This window comes from Crotalus tigris, unplaced genomic scaffold (genome assembly GCF_016545835.1).
Source record: "Crotalus tigris isolate CLP2741 ecotype Arizona unplaced genomic scaffold, ASM1654583v1 scf7180000018048.2368360, whole genome shotgun sequence".
Taxonomy (NCBI): domain Eukaryota; kingdom Metazoa; phylum Chordata; class Lepidosauria; order Squamata; family Viperidae; genus Crotalus; species Crotalus tigris.
In genome coordinates, this window is record NW_024096794.1 from 1,904,220 (window position 1) to 1,925,092 (window position 20,873).

Here is a 20,873-nt window from a genome sequence, read left to right on the forward strand (position 1 = left end):
GTTTATGTGTTTTATTCATATGCAATATTCATATGTATTAAGATTATGCAGACTTGAAGAAGCAAAGAAGCTGAGCCTTTTTCCTAGGCTCACATAGCTGCAGCTGCCTGATTCCAGGAAAAAAATGTGTTTGCTTTGCTTGGAGGAAGTAATGATACATGCAATGTGAGCATTTGTCTGTGCTCCAATCACCTTTTTCTCTTTGAGTCATTGCAGTTTTAATACTTAAATGGCATAGAGGCTAGTATACATTACCCAACATTTGACCATTTTTTAAACAATACTACTTCTTCACTTACTTTCCTTCCAAGTCATTCAGAATTTATTATGGTTGTAAGACTAAAATTAATCTGTGCTCCTTTTGTAATGCCTAAATCATAGGTTACTTACTCCCATGCATGTTTTATATCATGGCAAAACAACTACAATCTCAATTTATTGATTGAATTGTTTGGCATAATTGTAATATGTAAAAATAATATATATTGCAACTTGTTTATTAATTTATCTAAAAGTTTTGCAAATTAGAAACTGAATATAGAATACAATTCTTTAATTAAAATGGATTGGTTGGTTATGTGCCATCAAGTCAGAAATCAGACTGATAGATTTTCTCTGTGATAATCTATCCCTAGCCTGGTCCTGTAGGTCTTCCAAGTAATCAAGTCTATCCACCTTGCTGCCAATCATTCTCTTCTTTTTCCGTCTACCTTTCCTAGGATTAGAGTCTTCTTCAGAGAGCTTCTGTAATGTGTCTGAAGTAGGATAATTTGAGCCTGATCGTTTGTGCCTTGAATAAGATTAATGACAACAGTCATTAGAAATTGACAAATGGATCAAAACAGTCAATAGATTTGCTCTTGATCTTTAGATAAACCTGATCTTTTAAATAGACTATCTTTAGTCATTTTTAAAGCATTTGTAAATAGCAACATGTTGCCTGTCTAATGTCCATAATCTATATTGATACACAATATAGAAAAAAATTCAAGGTGCAAAGAATCCTTGAATCTTATAGCATTCTCCAGCACTGGAGATGGAGAAACCACCAATGGGTTAACTCTGCCTTCCTGCCCATTAGACCAAGTCAACCAAATTTGCCACGCCCGTCCTTGGGTAGCCACTCTCCAGTTTTTGATTTGGTCTTCACCCAGACGGACGTGACAAATTTGGCTCCCGGTCTAAGGCAGGTAGTAGAAAAGTACATTGGTGGATTCTGTTCTCCTCTACCTCACAGGCTTTTCAGCAGCACTGGGATCAGCGCTGGGTGAAATAGCTGTAGGAGGTTCAAGGGAGGAGGGTTTCCCTCCCCAAGATCTAAGCATTTGCTGAGACTCCAGCTCCTTCCAAAAGGGGAGAGTAGGAGTTTTTCAGGGGGGGGTGTTTTTCCCTCCAAGATATGAAGCCTCTGCTATGGCCCTAAATCCTTTAAAAAGGGGAAAGACTTACCAGCTGCTCAGCACTGGGATCAGCGTGATAGCCGACACTCATCGGACCTCCGGGGAGTGGGGATTCCCCCTCCGTTTCATTGCTGAGTTTGAAAATTTCCCTTCCGTTCCGTCGGATCGCACCCTTCGTTCCTTGGGGGGGAGATACAATCAGCACGCAGAGCCCTTGTTGTCTTGTTGCCTCGTTGCCTCGTCTCCTGTGCTTAACCGCCACGCCTCTTTGTCCCAGTCGCCATTTTGGACGCCGGGACACGCTGCTGCAACAGGAGGCACCTCCTTTTTGCCTAGTTCAATCTTTTCCGCCGCCAGAGCGGAAATCCTGTAAGTGACTTCCTTCCTCTTGACGAACTGTTCCGGTCACCATTTTGGCTACCGGGACAAAGCGCGGCAGCCGATCACAACTTTTAGTCTCTGACATAGGTTGAACATCTCCAGGGAGAAAGTCACAAGGAAATAAAATACTAGGATCAGTTCCCCTTCTTCCCCTGAATGAAGGGAGAACCGCGTGGCGGCGGTGACCATTGCCAGCGATCTTCCGGATCCTCACCTCGGCCACCCTTCCTCCCCTCCCCCCTCAGTATTCAAAGGGAAAACCTTAAAAGGTGATCTTAGTACAGGCTATTAACATCGGACAAATAACAGTAATCCACACAAATCATAAAATAATAAATAATAATAATTTAAAAATATATTATTATAATAATAATGATCCATTAAAATTCAACATCCCCCACAGAGACTCCTGCTCATCGACTCTGGTGCAACTCATTGCCCTGACCACATCGCAGTATTGTCAGACCAGACCCCAAAGGGAGGGGGGACAACAGCCCGTCCCCTCTACCAGTTGATGGTCAGAAGATCAGGACGACCAATCCCCTGCTTTACCTGCTCAGCCTATCTCGTCAACTGATCCCCTGCCAGAACTCCCTCTCGGCATCACTGAGATAGTTCACATCAGGATGGAAGAGCCCACGTTGTCTCAACCCAAGAGCACCGCCTCCCCTCCCACCAGCCGCAAAAGACAAAAATCCTCCAAGCAGGAGGTGGCAGGCAGGATCAAAGCCAAGGCTAAGACCATTTCTGGAAGGAAACCTTCCAAGTTGGCGGAGAAACCGGCCAGCAGAAGGCACCAGGCTTTGGAGAAAGAATTTTCCAAAGCGCAAAACCAGGCCAGGGCAAAAGCATAACAAATAGAGGACGCGCCCTTCAATCTCCCCTTGGGACCCTCTACACAAGGAGTATGGTTCCCGAAGGGGCTTTCCCAGTTTGCTGAATGATCCACCAAGCACCGTTACCACCGCGGGCCACGCATTCCATGACACAGGCCACTTTCACCCCCATGGCGGCAGGACTCGGGGGGAGGAGCCTGAGGGCCCTCCCTCTGAGGATCGTCTCCAAACCCTAATTGAGCAGGCACTTAACAGAGTGCTGGCTGCTAGGGCTAATCACAGGTCGAGGCCAAATCCGTGATTGCCATACCCCCACCTTGCTTCCAACCAGAGGAAACCAGATACCAGGATCCCTCCTCTCCGTCATGGTCCTTTCACAGCAGGGGCTCCTCTCCTACGGAGAATGACCAACATGACATGTCATGGTGTGAGGAGGAAGATCCTACCCCAGATCCTCCATTTGGAGGGGTATTCAATCCTTCCTTCTTCTTACCTCTGCTCCGCGGAGCCAGTTCCACGGCCAACATTGGACCGGATCACATCCCACAGCCAGACCCACCGCCTGGTTCAGATCCGCTGTTCTTAGAGCCCGTTGTGGCTCAACACCATGTCCCTTATCTGGTACTCTTTCGGAATGCCATCAAGAAACAATGGACATCACCGGGCATTTCCCCCCTCAGGGGGGAACGGGCAGGAAGCTATTCAGCACAGCGCCAGAACAGACAGAGGATCTCGAGGTACCAATGGTAGATGAACCATTTAGTTTCCTCTTCTCTCTGACTACAGTGTCGGGAGATATGGCAGAAATATTAAAGTTCAATGACAGGAGATGGGAACTCAACATTCCGCAGAACTCACCAGGCGGCGATGTGGGCGGTAAGAGCTGCCACCTGTGCATCCTTCTTTGCAAGAACCTCATTACTCTGGATTCATCAACTACAGGCCAGACTCCCCCAGGAACAGGTAGGTACACAACAAGACCTGAGCAAGCTTGCTGCAGCATCAGAGTACGTCTCTGATGCCATGCTACATGTGGCCAGGTTTTTATCCAGAGCGATAGCATCCAACGTCTCAGCACGCAGGATGCTATGGCTCAAACACTGGCAAACTGACCCAAAAGCCATGTGGCGTCTAGCCACGGCCCCTTATCAGGGTGGTCAGCTGTTCGGGGAGGCACTGACTCCTTACTTGACCGAAAATAAGGACAAGCGGAAGATATTGGCCCATTCTAGCAGACGGGCCGACAGGCGCCCAAACCCGTATGCCCACAGGCAGTCCTTTCGGATGGGTATGGGTAGGGCTTCCCTCAGTCATCCCGACCCTTCACACCGAGACAAGACCGCCAGCCAGACAGGTCCTGCCCCAGGTCCAGACACCAAGCTCAGAGCAAACGGCCCTTTCGAGGTGGGGGTTGTCCCTACAGAAGGTTCAGGTGACTCTCGAGTTGCCCCCCCATAGGTGGCAGATTGGCGCTCTTCAACCGCCAGTGGGAAGCCACCACCATGAATTCCTGGGTTTGACAAACCATTCTTTACGGCCTGCCTCTGGAATTAGTTTCCAGTCCCGCAGAACGTTTCGTCCCTTGCCCTCAATCAAGGAAACTTGTCAAAAGCAGCCTCATGCGAGAGGCCATCTGGCATCTCCTAGAGCAGCGGTTCTCAACCTGTGGGTCGCGACCCCTTTGGGGGTCGAACGACCCTTTCTCAGGGGTCGCCTAAGACCATCAGAAAACACATATTTCCAATGGTCTTAGGAACTTAGACATTGCTCCGCATCCGTCTCCGCATGGCCTCCTCTGCCATTTGCAAAGAGAGAGAGAGAAAGACAGAGAGGCACTTTCGCTTCCCTTCTCTCTCTCTCTCTCTCTCTCTCTCTCTCTCTCTCTCTCTCTCTCTCTCTCTCTCTCTCTCTCTTTCTCTCTCTCTGACTTACCTCCTGCAGGGCTCCTGATTGGCCCCTGGGAGAAGCGCAGCCAGGGCCTCGTGGCCTTGGAGCCGCCCGGGGAAGCCCTGGGATCGCTGCTGGGAGCAGCCCGCTGGAGGCTCCCATGAGCGAGCCAGCCCTCCTGCAAGCCATGGCCCAAGGGAGACCAGCTCCTGCGATCCCCAGCCAGCCCGACCATTGGCCCCGCTGGTCGGGAAGGCGCGCCGGAGTCCAGGTTGTCTGGAAGGAAGAAGGAGGTACAGCAATGGTAGGAGAGGAGAGCTTCCTCCTGGGGCCCGGCGCTGGCGGTGGCTTCCTTGCCCTCCTCTTCCTCATCCCCTTCTTCCTCCTGCCCCCCAGGCCGCTTGGGCAGGCGCCGGACAAGAGGGGTGCCCGGGGGGGAATAGCCGTGCTCCATCGATGGGTGGAGGTTGAGGCCGGGCAGCGCGGAGTCCCGGCTGGGGCGGCTGCTTCCTCACCCTCCTCCTCTCCTTCCTCCTCCTGCCCCCAGGTAGCTTGGGTGGGCTCTGTTCCCACCCCACCGCAGTTCCATCGATGGGCAGAGGGCGAGGCCGGGCAGCGCGGAGTCCTGGCAGGGGCGGTGGCCGGGCCAGGGGCAGCTGCCGCCACCACCACCAGAGTCGCTGCCTCCCGTCCTGCTCCCCCTCACTGCCCATTCAGCTGAGGACACAGCGGAGGCCAGGCTAGGGGCAGCAGGGACCCCGATGATGCTGCCGTAAGAGAGAGAAAAAGAGAGAGAAAAGAGGAAAGAAAGAGAGAGAAAGAGAAAGAGGGAGGAAACAGAAAGAGAAAGAGAGAGGAAAGAGAAAGACAGGAAAGAAAGAGAGAAAGGGGGAGAGGAAAGAAAAAGAGAAGGAAGAGGGAAAGAGAAAGGAAAGGGAGAGAGAAGAGAGAGAGGAAAGAGAAAGAGAAGAGAGGAAAGAGAAAGAGAGAAACAGGAAAAGAGAGGAAAGAGAAAGAAAAAGGGAGGACAGAGAAAAAGAAAGGAAAGAGAGAGAGAGAGAGAGAGAGAGAGAGAGAGAGAGAGAGAGAGAGAGAGAGAGAGGAATGGCGCTTCTCCAACCAGGCTGGGCAGAGCCGGCCTTCCTGCACCCCCTCCCCAGCCAGCTGGATGGGATGTTGGGGGTCACCACAACATGAGGAACTGTATTAAAGGGTCGCGGCATTAGGAACACTGTCCTAGAGATAAAGGCCATAAAACAGGTACCGACCAGAAGCCAGGGGTGGGGCTTCTATTCCATCCTCTTCGTGGTTCCCAAAGCCTTGGGGGATTGGAGGGCGATTCTGGACCTCAAAGGTCTAAACTATCATATAGCCTATCGAAAGTTCAAGATGTAAACCCTTCATTCCATCTTGGGCAGCATAAGGATCGGGGACTTCTCGATGTCCATAGATCTCACGGAAGCATACCTCCACATTCCCATCGCCCCCAACCACCGGCAGTTCCTCAGGTTCTGCTACGCGGGACACCACTACCAGTACAGGGCCTTCCATTCGTTCTCTTGTCAGCCCCAAGGGTGTTCACCAAGATCCTGGTGGTGCTGGCCGCGCACCTGCGAACGACACCGTTGCGTGTCCAGTGCTACCTGGACGACATCCTCATCCAGTCCCCCTCTGCTCAGGCTGCCCAGTCGGATCTAGCATTGTCAATTAGAATCCTTCAGGAACACGGGTTTTCGGTCAACTTTCAAAAAAGCCAGACCAGCCCATCCACCCGTCTCCTACACCTGGGTGCCATCATAGACACACTCAGTGGCCAGGTCTACCTGTCACAGGAGAGTTGTGACAGCATCCGGTCTCTGGCATGAAGGGTCTGCAAGGAATAAGCTGTTCCACTGGTCCTGCTTTCCCAGCTCCTGGGGAAGATGGTAACCTGCATTGCAATAGTACCTTGGGCCAGACTACATTCCAGGAACCTTCAATGGTTCCTCCTTCCATTTCAGAGGCTGAGCCTCAGTTCTTCCAATAGGCGAGTAAGGGTCCCACCTGAAACATTGCGGTCCCTCAAATGGTGGTCATTGCCAACAGTAGCCAGAGGGTCATACTTCAAGGAACCTGATTGGCTCACGCTTACAACAGACGCCAGCCTGTTCGGCTGGGGAGCACACCTGCAGTCCCAATGGGTTCAGGGACACATCAATTGGTTGGAGCTAAGAGCCATACACTTAGCCCTCCGCCACTTCCACAACAGGATGGCACGGCAACATGTACTAGTTCTCACAGACAACGTGTCAGCAAAGGCACACGTGAACAGGCAGGGCGGCACCCAATCCAGGTCCCTCATGACCGAGGCCCAGGCCTTGGGATCCTGGGAGGAGGCAAATCTTGCCTCCATCAGGGCAGAACACATCTTTGGGATGGCGAACACAGAAGCGGACTTTCTAAGCAGGTCAATCGTGGACCACTCCGAATGGCGTCTGAATCCAGACCTATTCGCAGAAATAGCGCAGAGGTTTGGACACCCAGTCGTAGACTTATTCGTGTTTCCGACAAACACTCCACTCCCGAGGTTCTTCTCCCGGTTCCCATCGACAGAAGCGAAGGGAATGGACGCCCTGTGTTGCCCATGGCTGGGGGGTCTGCTTTACGCGTTTCCTCCTCTTCCGCTGATCTCGGCAACCATTCGCAAGATGTAGGAACCGGTGGAAATCATACTCATGGCCCCGCATTGGCCACGAAGACCATAGTTCGCGGACCTGGTGAATCTTTCTAGGTCTCCCCCATGGAAGATTCCCCTGGGCCGAGTGTCACTCAACCAGGAAGTTCTGCAGCACCCAGAACCCTAATGGCTTCAGTTAACTGCCTGGCACTTGAATGCCAGATCCTGAGCCGGATCCTGCCGGCTAGAGTAATTTCCATGATCCAGGTATCCTGCCGACTGGCAACAAATCGCATCTATGACTCCACATGGAGAAATTTCTGCAAATGGTGCAAGAGACGGCGGCTCAATGCTTCGGCCCTAGTTCCAAACATTCTAGAATATTTGCTCGAAGGCTTCGACGGGTCTAGCACCTAATACCATCCGCAGAGAAGTCGCGGCACTATCCACCTTACTTATCTGTGCCAATTCAGTTGCCTTGACACAACACCCCAGGATGCGCGCCTTTCTCAAAGGCACCACCAATACCAAACCACCCATGGTCCATAGGTACCCTTCCTGGGAATTGCCACGGGTCCTTTGGGCCTCACCAAGGTGCCATTCGAACCTATCAAATCCTGTACTCTGAGGGCCTTGTCCCTCAAAGTCACCTTCCTGGTCGCTATCACTTCGGCCAGGCGCATTTCTGAACTCACGGCACTGTCAGTCAGGGAGGACCTCTGCACCTTTCATCAAAACAGGGTGGTCCTCCAATTGGACCCAACCTTCATCCCCAAGGTCAACACCCCATTTCATAGGGCCCAGGAAATCGTCCTACCGGATTTTTGTTCCAATCCGTCCCATGCACTGGAACAACAGTGGCACACACTGGATGTTCGTGGGGCGTTGCGACACTATATCAAGTGAATGGCGGCCTTCCGCAAGTTGGAAGCCCTCTTCGTCTCCTTTCACCATGCCTCTACTGGACAGAAGGTGTCCGCCTCAACCATAGGCAGGGCTTGCATTCTGGAAGCGTATCAGTCACTTGCTCTACCAGCGCCGGGGCAGATCACAGCACACTCCACTCGCAGTGCTGCAACCTCCGCGGCGTGGGCCGCACAGGCTTCTATCGAGGAGGTTTGCAGGGCGGCAACATGGTGTTTGCCCTTCCTGTTCATACGGCACTACAAGATAGACCGTTTTGCATCCCCAGATGCCTCCTTTGGAAGGAGGGTTCTCCAGCAGGTAATCACTGGAGATACAGTTTTGGCCTCTTCTGTTTCCCCCCCATTGGGACAGTGAGGCTTTGGTATGTCCCGTTGGTGGATTCTCCATCTCCGGTGCTGGAGAAGGGGCATTGTCTTACCTGAATGCCTTTTCTCAGCACGGAAATGGAGAATCCACTCCTACCCTTAAAAACAATTAGTCCATATTAGGAAACCGGGAGCCAACATGTCGAATTGTAGTCAGCTGCTTCGCCTTTGTCAAAACTGGGGAGTGGCTACCCAAGGACGGTCATGGCAAATTTGGCTGACTTGGTCTAATGGGCAGGAAGGCAGAGTTAACCCATTGGTGGATTCTCCATCTCCGTGCCTAGAAAAGCTGTCCAGGTAAGGCAACGCCTCTTCTAAGTGGCACTTGAAATTCCTTGTTCACGAAACCAATCTACTTCAAAGGTCAGTATCATTCTAACACACTAGTTAGATTTCAGGGCTGCATATTTATTTATTTTAAATAGGCAATGAAGTAGCAGTCTAAATTTTCAGACTTTTTATTATGGAAAGGACTAAAAACTTCTGCCTCAGAACGTGTATGTATGTATGTATGTATGTATGTATATACCGTATTTTCCGGTGTATAAGACGACTTTCTAGAGCCTGAAAATCTTCTCAAAAGTCAGGGGTCGTCTTATACACAGGAATATACGGGTAGCTGTTCTCTGAATTTAAAACCAATCTGCCCCCTAGTGGCAGCCCTATTTTTTTTACAGAAATAAGCACTGACAGGACAAAGCTTTCTAGCAGCAAAGGAGCTCCTATTGTGCTCATCTATAAACAGAAATTCAATATTGTACTGTATTTTCTGGCGTATAAGATGACTTTCTAAAGCCTGAAAATCTTCTCAAAAGTTGGGGGTCGTCTTATACGCCCAGTCATATATATATATATATATATATATATATATATATATATATATATATATAATATATATAATATGTTTTCTGAGGTTTTCGCGGGTATTTGTATGTAGGTCTTTGGTTGTTCGGGTTTTCTCCCGCGTAAAATTGGAAGTGTCTTGTTGCTGCTCAAAGCACGAAGCTGAAAACACCAGCCTGAAGATGACGAATGGGACTTCGTCGAAACGTCGCCAAGACACTTCCAATTTTACGCGGGAGAAAACCCGAACAACCAAAGACCTACATACATACATACATACATATATATATATATATATATATATATATATATATATATATTAGAGAGAGAGAGAGAGAGAGAGTGTGTTTATTGTACAGAGAAATAATAAGCCATGAATTTATATTTGCAAGCAAGTCATATAGTCCAGATATAAATTTATTATGTAATTGCTCTTTTGTAAGCTAGCATAAATAGAAGTTGCTGAACAGAAGTTATTCACAGTTTAACAGTGTGTATTAAGTATATAGGTTTTTTTTCTTTCTGTTTCCTTTCTATAATTTAATAATGTAGTATATATTAATATGAACGGCTACTCAATGATAATCCAAGATTTTTGAATTATGCAAAGTTTGTCTTTAGTTGGTCCAGTAGGAGTCAAATTGTATAATACTATTTTTCATCATGGAAATGTTTCTTCATATTCAGTACATGAATGTTTTGCTCAACAGCAGTAAAATGTTAATGTGCATTTCTTGAAATACAGTAATAGATTATATCAATTTACATATAATTTCTGGTTTTAATTATAAATCGAAAGTACATTTTAAATTAGATATTCTTATTTATTGCTTTATTTGTTTTGTTTTTTCTCCTTTTTTATATAATAGTATGGATTCCCTTTTCATATAATTGTTGGCCATTTGCATTTTGCATGTTAGGGAGAGTTTAAACTTTGCTTTATCAGTTGAGAAATTTGGGGGAGACTCAGATGTTTTATGGTAATTTGATTTTTTTGCTGTAGTTTTCTTATTTTTTTCTTCCTTGATTTGAAGAAATAACTAGTAGAACTTGAAATTGCCCTGCTTCTGTATCTAAAAGAATCTTTTTAGTGTGAGCTAATTGATCTCTGCTTTTTTTTTTCTTTGCTGGTCAAGGAAACACCAATACAGTATAGTGAGCTATTTCATCAGTAACTTCTGTGCAAATGAGTACAGCAGACTCTGATTTAGGCTGCTACTCTGGTTCACAAATTATTAATAAAATGTGCTTTGTTTGTGTATATGCACTACTTAATGGCACATAGGCAAAAACAAACATCCTGGTACAAAGGCCTAGTTTTAATTTCCCTTTTAAAAGAATATTTATGCTTTTTTTCTAGCATTTTAATATGCATAAAGAATTTTACCCTTATTTTCTGTTATGTAAAGTAAATCTAATATGCTATAAATTAATTTTATTTTAACAGACATTTAACCATCTAGGCAAGGAAAAATAGACAATCATGCTTCAGAGAAAGTCAAATTTTCATTTAAAAAATTATTTGTTTTCATAATATGCTTTTATAGGTCATAAGACAAAATGGTTGTTCAGTTCACAATAGCTATTTTACCTTACTAGAAGGAGTAGTAAAAGAATTTCTGAGATTTAATCATACAATCTTATTATACAGCTTCTAGCTTTAAATTAATTTAAGCTATGATGATGAAACCTTTCTCTAAAAAAAGCTAGAAAAGAAGAAAGTTAGAATCATGTACTCTAATAATTACATATGGAAAATATGACTATAGTATGAAGCAGCCAATGTGAATATATCTCTTTTCTATGCACTTGATGTTTTGTAATAGGAGTATTGTGACATGATGGCAATAAATGGAAAAACAGATATTGTTTTTTGAAATTGTTTTTTGGTAATAGATTATTAAAATTCTACAGAACTATCAAACTTCTTTTTAACCCACTTGAATTCCTATTGTGGATATAATAGATTATTATAAGATACCTGCTCCTAGGCATTGACATGTTAGATTTGGAGAGCTATAACATTTAAGTAAGTTAAATCAGCCCTGCAATCTTGCTACTAAAACGAAATTTATAAAAATGTATTGGGTATTTTGTTCTTTTCTGAGCAAGTAATGTATTCTGATTTTAGCAGGTATTTATCTTTATTTTACAAAGGGACAAATAGAGACAAAAGTTTGTCTTATTTGTGGTCATTTCATTTAGCTTCTTAGTGGGGAAAAATGTAATGTGAGTGACAGTCCCCTGCCCAACAATTATTTATAAATTTGTTGAATATTAATTAAAGCAAAACTCTATTTGTACATTTGAAGGAAACTGTGCAGAAAAGCGGTGCTTTAAAAGTGGCTGGCCCAGTGTTTTCCTAGGGTTACAAAGGTAGTTTTTGAATTATTGACCCAGATAGCTGATCAAAGTTTTTGCTTTGCTGTCTTTTACTTTCTCAGCTTACTCTATTCTTTAAACTTCTGTGTTAATAACTATGAAGAATTTTTAAGATCTCCTCTTTTTTCCCCTTGCACCAGGTCCAGCAAGACAATGAATCTGTGTTCCAAATGCTTTGCTGGTAAGTGTAGTGTAAAATTGGCTTTGAGGATTTTTTAATCTCCCTTAAATAATCAATCAGTTGGCAACAATTCCTTTGGAGTTTACAGGTGATTATCTGTTTCTTATCTGTGCATGAAACCAGCTTCTGCTCACCTGGTGCTTCATTTGTTTGCTCAGGTTTCTTGAAACAATCCCCAAAGTGTATAAAAAAGCCACTTCTGCACAGGGACCAATCAAGCCTTCATTCAGTGAAGATTACAGAAAGTGGAATGTCCTTGTCAACTTCCGGCAGACCTACTTTAATGTTCATTTTATAATTTTATAAGTTTAATCTCAGTAAGGCAGACTTTAATTATGTTCATTAATTCATTAACACTAAAGTTTATGTTGCGATTGCTGTAATAAATAGAAGAATATTTTTGTCCCGTAAGTTCAAGAATAGAATATTTATAGAGTGATGGTGACAAATAATTCCATCTCCTGCCTCTTACAATTTTGTTTTAAAATCTTGAATATATAAGGTATTTTTGACCTATTTTTGTGATCTCATTAAGTAGTCACTATTTTACTATCTTATATATAGTGAATAAAAATGGAATATATAAACATTTCAGGCATGCAACTCTGCAGTAGTTCTAGATTTTTCTAAATCCACTACCCTGGAATATTAAAAATATTTTTCATAGAGATTTTTAGTTCAAAATTATGACCTTCAGCAATATAAGCCTACAATTAATGAAAACATTTAAAAGATGCTGTGATGATGATATATGGATTTGATTGCCCATTATGATTTTTACTACATATTTAAAGCAAATTTAAACGTTTTGTTATTCTTGGATGGGCGGCCATTTGATCTGTGGATAGGATCAGGATTAAGTAAATTGAGTTAGCTAAGCATACATGTACTTCATTTACATTTACTTTATTTACATTTAAGAAAGTTCTAATTTAAGTATTGCTAATATGAATATCATAGGTGTTTAATAATTTTTCCCTTCTCTCATGTTAAACTGCAATTCAGCAAAGAGGCCATATGCTGGTCTGGGATTGCAGATTATGCTACCATTTTTAGAAGAACAAGATTATTTTAAAAATAATAATAGGGAGCAAATAGAACCAGTTTGGTGTAGTGGTATAGATTCAGGCTAGAAATTGGAGGACCATGAGTTTTAGACCTGTCTCCGGCACAAAGCCAGCCGGGTGACCTTGGGCCAGTCACTTTGTCTCAGCCCTAGTAAGGAGGCAAAAGCAAAACACTTCTGAAAAACCTTGCCAAGAAAACTTCAAGAACTTATTCAGGCAGTCTCCAAGAATGGGACACAATTGAATGGAAGGGGGAGGGAAAGGGAGAAAATACTTTTTTTTATATGCATATGTGCTAAAATAAAAAATCACAGGAACCTTAGATAACTTAAAGTGTTTGCTGATGTTAATTGAGAAGATGTTTATTTTAACAAACAGCTAGCTAATAGTTTCTGTGATGTTAAATTGAAATTATCTATTAATAGATGTAGATTCTAAGTATTAGACAAGATATATTAGAGTAATCGACCTTCCCAAGCTTTGAAGCTCTTATTAAGGACCTTGTACAAATACTACAAATAGTCCTCAACTGACAATCATTTGCTTAGTGACCATTCAAAGTTACAATGGCACTGAAAAAGTGACTTATGACCAGTCGTCACACTTATGATCCAGCATCTCCATGGTCATGTGATCAAAATTCAGGTGCTTGGCAACCAGCATGTTTGTAGGATGGTTGCAGTAACCTGGGCTTGTGATTGCCATTTGTGACTTCCAGCCGGCATCTGACAAGCAAAATCAATTGGAGAAGCTGGATTCTCTTAAAAACCATGTGATTTACTTAACCACTACAGAGATTTGCTTAACAATTGTGGCAAAAAGGTCATAAAATCAAGCATGACTCACTTAACCCCCTTGCTTAGCAGCAGAAATTCTTGTCCCAAATGTGATTGTATGTTGAGGATTACCTATACAATGTATTGGTTGCTTAGTTTTCTGCTTATTGAGTAAATGCATATATTTATTACCAGACTAATTTGAGTACATTGCTGTTAAAATGTGTCTTCTATGAGTAGCTCTTAAAAACTACTTTTCTAAAATATGAGTATTTAATCTTATCAGGTTGAGTGTTAAATACCAAAGAAATGTACATTTTGCTGAACATGATGAAGTTACCTGGATGCAAGCTGTTCTCATTTATTATCAGATTATTAGTAGAAGACCTCTGAGAGAAAGGAATAGAGAGAGAGGGTGCACTCTAGAATGGTAGAAATCGGTAAACTATGATCTTGGTATCTGATGTGCTTAAACAATTCCATATTTAATCTTAATATCTCCCATGTTTATTCATGTATGAAGAATATCTTGGTATTTTTTATCTTGACTTTATTTTCTTTTTCTCTCTAGAAAAAAGAAATCCACACAACGAAAAAGGTTAGTAAATGACAAAATTAATTAACTTCACTCATATCGTTTGCGTAAACTAATTGCCTTTGCTCACAAAGAAATATATAGAAGTATGGAATATTTGGATCCAAAACATGTAAAGGTGTTTTGAATCCATATATTTGGATCCAAAGTATGTAAAGGTATTTTGAATCCAGTATGGGTCTCTTCTGGTAGCCGACTCTTACTTCTTTGAATCTGAATTCTGCACATGTCTAGAAATACGGAACTAAATGTAATAATTGCATGACCTTTTGGATTTTCAGAATATATAAAAAATATTGTTTAGGTAGTGATGTAATTTTATTCCTTTCAACTAAAACTTTATCAAAGATTTATTATGGTCTCATGTGCCCTGTAGTTAGAAGACAAAAAAGTCAAAATGTTATAAGAACGTATTTTACATAATTTTACATATTTTCATAATTTGGGATAATTCAAGAAAAAGAACATCAATATGTTTAAAATTTAGAAAATAAGTGACCAAAAAATCAAATGCTGCTTGACTGGGACAGTTAATCTTCTGAAAACATTAGAGATCAGAGGCCTTAATCCAAATAAAAGATAGATTTTAAAATCCCTTCACATTGCAATATGCAAGATCTGAGCTGCCCCAAACTAGCTATTGGGAATGTTAAGTCAGTGCATTACCTTTCTTTGCATAACTGAAACCTGGGCTGCAATATGATTTCTGCACTGAATGTATTACAAAGCAGCAGAGAGAGGAACATGGCATAGTTACAATTTATTAGCCAATCTACAATAAGAAAAAAAATGAAGAAACTTATTGGTCTTAATCGTAAGTTATTACTCTTGCTGAATTCTTTTTTATGGTAAACTATAAAGAAGGGCAGCACTCATGGAAGAATTACAACTTTCCTTTGATATTCTTTGCTCAGATATTTTCTTCATCTTCTGTCCAAACATCTTGAAGGAATAGGAAATAACTATGTGTATTAGGGGAGGGAGGAATATCTGCAAATGAAATAATGTCCCCAAAATACAGACTTTTGCTTATATATCTTTCCTTCATCCCTCAACTATTGTCAGTATCCCAGCTTCGCATACTCTTCTCATGCTCCCCCTATTTTCCTTTGTTCCTTCACTTAGCTGCCACTGGTGACTTAGCATTGCATACAGGTAATCCTCTCCTCTGCTTGCAATCATTTTGTTGTAAATATGGACATAATCTCTATAATATAATCTCCTGGCTACAGCATACAGGTGCCTGATTAGAAGTTATAACCCTTTGTTGGAAGATAGGTTGATATCATAAGAGGTAAACAAAACAAAACTTGTTTGAAAAAAAATAATTTGTAAAAGTTTTTTTTTAATTTGTAAGACATTTATAGAAGTATATGAAATATTCCATGTAAGCTACATGATTGCATTGATGTGCTATAAATAGTGCAATCTCCTTTGGGAAATGGGAGCTGGTTTAATTTAATAATAAACTACAAAAGACTCTAAAACAAAATTAATAATGTCATGCTCAGTCTGAAGTATATTTGAATTAAAAGTGACATTAATCACCCAACTCTCTATAGTTGTTTAGAAAAATAAGGATACTTAACAAGACAGAAATAACAGAAAGAAATTAAAGAATCCTATTGCAGTTTCTAGCCAGATGGATGCCATATTACAAAATTAAATATTCCAAGAAAATACTACGTATTCTCTTTTAATTTATTTGAAATTCTCCCCGAATAGTTTTTAGAAAGTTACTCAAAGGCTGAAGGAGATTGCTCCTAGATCATTACTGTCCTTAGCTCTGTAACACATGTTCTACCTCCTGTTCCCTTCAGTTCTCCTTTGTTGTTTTAGTGTGTAATTGTTATTCTTCCAATTAGTATTCAATGAACAAATAGTATGTTACTGTATGACTTTACAGGTAGTCCTTAATAATCATAATTGTGCCCAGAATTTTGATTGTAAGTGTTGCAGTTGTTAAATGGGTCACTATATGATCAGACTCAATTTTATTATTGTTTTTACAACATTATAAAATAAATCACATAGCCATTGAGTGAACCATGTGATCATTAAACAACTCCTTTTGGGTTGGATAGAAACCAGCAAAAAATGCTGGAAGGTAGCAAAAAAGTTGCAAATCAGAAGCATAGAACTATAGGCCTTTGCAATCAGTCGTAAATGTGAGCTGTTTGCCAAGCTCCTAAAATGTGATCATATGACTGTGTGTGTGTGCATATGCATGCGCGCATGGCAGTTATAACTTCAAGGATGGCTTATAAGTAATATTTTTGGAAGGCATCATAAGTTCAAATGGTTATTAAATGAGAACTACCTGTATCAGATTGTCTGTTAAGTGACTAAATATATTGTTGTTGTTTTTTACTATAATAGCAAAACTTTGCATACATCCTTTTACTGATTTTCGATTCAGTGTTCCATGCTGTTATTACAGCAGTCTAGACCTAGTATGTGGCTTGAGCAGACTCTAATGTAACATGTCAATATTCTGGGGGAATTGTTGATATTAAAATGTTACAGTATGTTATCTTGTAAGGTTGACTATCTTAGCAGCTGTCTCATTCAGTTTTTAAAAATATTTTTTCTTTTAATGCTCTCTTTAAATTAATTGCTTCTAGCTGTAATGCTGATAATTTCAATGCGCTAGAATATTCCAGTGCTTCCATTATATGATGCATTTTAGTAGGCTCTGATTAACAGCTAGGAATTTTCAGGTGTACAAAGCAGAGCATTGGTCTCATTTTCTAAAAGGAATAATTGTGTTCTCAGCTGTCTGCTCAAGAACATCCTCTTTTGATTAGAAGGGCTGTAGTACAATTTCTCTTGCCTTAAAGCTTGATAGAAGTTGGCACTTCAATTTGTGCTTTTCCATTAAGCCAATACTTTGTGGTGTATTTTAACAGCATTCAAACTTAGTATTATACTGTAGTTGTAGTTTGTTGAGTGTCTGGTGCAGGACTGTTGCTGAAGTCATTTTCTGCCTAGCACTAAGAATCTGGCAGGACTTTGTATTCCTGTCCATTTTATATTGAACTGATTTAGCATGCTTATAAAAATATTGCCCGGATTGTTTAAATGGCAATAAATGTAGCTCATGACTATGTATGCATAGCTATGAAATCCATGTTTACAATATTCTCATGTGTATACATCTTCTCTAAAAACATCCTGAATGTTCATTGCATACTGGTTAATTTCCACATGATTAATTTTTAGGTACATTGAAATGCTAGATGCAAGTAATTGTTGTACATAGCTGAGGAGAACTGTTTATTTAAAATACCATGCTTTTCATCACATTTGATACCAGGGAATTTTATAAAATTACAAATAATTAAAAACCATAAATCTGCATAAAATGCAATCAGATAAAATATAGTACTGTGTAAGATCTTTTAAATATGGGGGGAAAGATATTTGTCTAGCCATGGGTAAATATTTTTAGAGGGACTATAGCTTTCTAATTTTATCTATTTCACCTCTAGTAAAAGAGAAACAGGGACGAGCTAATGCTGATATCAGAGTGATAGCTGAATGAAATAAGGGAAGATATTCCTTCAGGTACCTTGGTCTCAACTGGGAAACTTATCAGTTCCATGGATATATTACCATTTACAAAATTAGGTAAACATTCTTACATTAATATTTTGATATTGCAGTCTAGGGAATCTTTATTTTGCAGACATGTTAAATATCTACTTTCTGTTGAATAGCAGAAATATAACATCTCTTTAATGTCTCAATGTTGGTTTATTTTTTTTAATGTGTTGCACATTGATTTTGTGATGGCTGACAAACATTATTTATCCCCAATAGTCAAATGGAAGAAGAACATAAAGAAAACTTTTTATAAAAAGGTGCATGTGATAGAGTGATTCCTCCCCCCCCCCCACTTCTTGGCAAATAGTTTCTGTCTCTGTTGTGGCTTTCTATCTTATTAATATTGTGTTCATCTAATTTTTATCTCATTAACTTTGCTGTCTGCATGGTTTGCTGAAACATAAGGTCTAATTTAGTCCCTTGTGTGTAAGTTCTCAGACAAATAAAAGTGTTTAGGATATCACTTAATTGTGAAAAGATTTGTCCAGACCTTCAGTGCGAATATAGAAAAAGATAATGACTGTTGTTTTTGAGTTTCTTAAACTTTTTAATAACACCTACCTTCTGCATGGCATATAGAAAGGATTTATTTTCCTTAAGTGATTTTGTTGAATTATGAAAACCTCCCACTATCCTCTGTATTCTGTATTTGCTCATTTCAAAACCTTGTAGAGTTTATAAAAACACTAGTGGTTTGTTACACAGTTTCCCTGTAGAGTTAATTCCATTTTACAATCTAATTCCACATCCGTGTCATGCACTCCTATGCTGTTAATTTGTACATTTCAATGCAGTTTGTTTCGTGTTTTTGTAATCCAAACTGAACGTAACGAGCTATGTGCTTCTGGGACCCTGCCTTGCCCTGCCAATTAGAATAAGTGGTTACTCAGAGAGAGTATGTTTTAAATAAAACATGGCACTACTGAGTTGAATTAAGATCTTTGGGGAATAAATGGAACAATTTAACTCTTTCTTTCCAAAAGAGAGACCAACCAATGAGAGGAGACTTTGAAATATCAAAGGTATCTAAATTAATATTAGATTAATTTTCTAATATTTCTATTTGGAAATGTAGCATTCATAAATGTTTGGGGCTACTGAAAATATAGTAAGATTCTTTATATCAGTAAAGCATAAGGAGATATGTAAGGATTATTACTTTTGCCAAAAAATCTGAATTTTGTTTTTAAAAAGTCCTCAGTAACGAGGTAAGATTCAGAACCAATTTGGGCAGATGCCTCCCCTATTCATTGGAGTATGTGAAAAGAGAAGAGGGACAGCACAATCAGATTTGCAAGATTATGTTATTATAGTCAATAACAATAAAGGAAGTTTTATTTTTCCTGTTAAATTTATTTCCTAGAAACCTAGACTGATCTACCTGATAGTAATCCTGGTTCTCATCCGATAGTATGTATACACGTATGAGACTCATACTCTAAATAGAGACAAAATACATCACTTAAACTTAAGTCTTCAATACTTACCATAAATAATGAATATAATAACTGAATATATATGATTGTCCTTTGTGCATATAGTGGTCTTTCTGTTTCACTTAAGTTTGCCCAGATTGTGTAATTAAGGGAGTGTTGTTTAGATAGACAGCAACATTATTATGTTTTTAAAGAATTATATAAAATAGTTTATAGAAAAAACATTGCTGAAATTTTGCATTTCTTGGAAAGGGATTTATTTTGTTTTATTTATGATAAAAATCCAGTGTAAAAAGATTTTTCAGTAATGGAAAACATATTGTGCATATTGCTTTGGATTGAGTTCTTATATTTAAATTATAATAATAATAGTAGTAGTAAAGTTGGAAGGGACCTTGGAGGTCATCTAGTCCAACCCCCTGCTCAGGCAGGAAATCCTACACCATTTCGGACAAATGGCTGTCCAGTCTCTTTTTAAAAAATTCCAGTGTTGGAGCATTTACTGCTTCTGGAGGTAGGCTGTTCCACTGATTAATTGTTCTCACTGTCAGGAGGTTTCTCCTTAGTTCTAGGTTGCTTCTCTCCTTGATTAGTTTCCACCCATTGCTTCTTGTCCTGCCTTCAGGTGCTTTGGAAAATAGCTTGATTCCCTCTTCTTTATGGCAGCCCCTGAGATATTGGAATGAATGGATTAAATTATTTGAGTTCAATGAATTTTCATTAGGGGTATGAATACTTTGTAATTATTTTCATGGACTATAGCGGGTACAAATTCAATTTCACTGAGGGCTGCATCAGCATTGTGGTTGCCATCGGGGGGCCGGGTGGACGTGGCTGGCATGGGTGTGGCCTACTGGATGAGTGTGGCCAGCATGGGTGTGGCCTACTGGGCGGATGTGGCCAGCATGGGTGTGGCCTACTGGGTCGGCATGGCCAGCTCGACAACACTCATGTGTCAAGCCCCACAGGGCTTGCCAATCACGGTTGGGGTGAAATGTGGCTGCCAGCCACCTTTCCATTGCCGGACGCCGCCACAGAGCCGGGAAGACGCCGGCGCCGCCACAGCCGTAAGAACAAGCCAGCCGGCTGCCAAGGACGGCCTTCTGTTGCTATGTTGCCGCTCCCACGGCCGGGAGCTCAGGGCCGCAGATGGATGCACGTGGGGGGGGGCAGCCAGTCAGCAACATACCCACAGGGGAGCCACAGTCAACGGGCTGAGGCAGCAGGCAGCTGGCGAGGGCCGTGGCCACCCACGCAACAGCTGAGCGGCGCGGAAGGAAGCTGGAACCGTCCGCGGTTGCTGGTGAAGCAGCTGATCGGCGCGGCCATGCATTGCCAGTGTCAGCGAGACGTGGGAGGCCTCTGGAGGCCAAGGAGAGGGCGTGGCCGGCTAGTCAGAGCAGTGGAGGCTCGAATGACGCTGGAAGCATGGAACCAAGCATGAGCAGCCGGACTGCAACACAGCAGGGCGGGGCCGAGCCAGAGGAAGGGTGGGACCAAATGGGAGGGGCTTTTAGGACAGTCAGGCGGATGGT

The 20,873-nt window shown here is 41.7% G+C and overlaps 1 protein-coding gene across 3 annotated transcripts in view; it reads left to right on the forward strand.

Moving 5' to 3' along the window:
- ZFAND3 (zinc finger AN1-type containing 3) overlaps positions 1-20,873 on the forward strand; it is a 125,236-nt gene that overhangs the window by 21,532 nt on the left and 82,831 nt on the right. The window contains exons 2-4 of one of the 3 annotated variants that reach the window (XM_039347053.1): positions 11,818-11,858; positions 14,273-14,299; positions 15,422-15,451. In XM_039347053.1, the coding sequence (XP_039202987.1) occupies positions 11,818-11,858; positions 14,273-14,299; positions 15,422-15,451 (98 nt within the window). Of the gene's footprint in view, positions 1-11,817; positions 11,859-14,272; positions 14,300-15,421; positions 15,452-17,787; positions 17,927-20,873 lie in introns of all 3 variants that reach the window. The other 2 variants (XM_039347056.1, XM_039347054.1) reach the window with 2 other exon arrangements.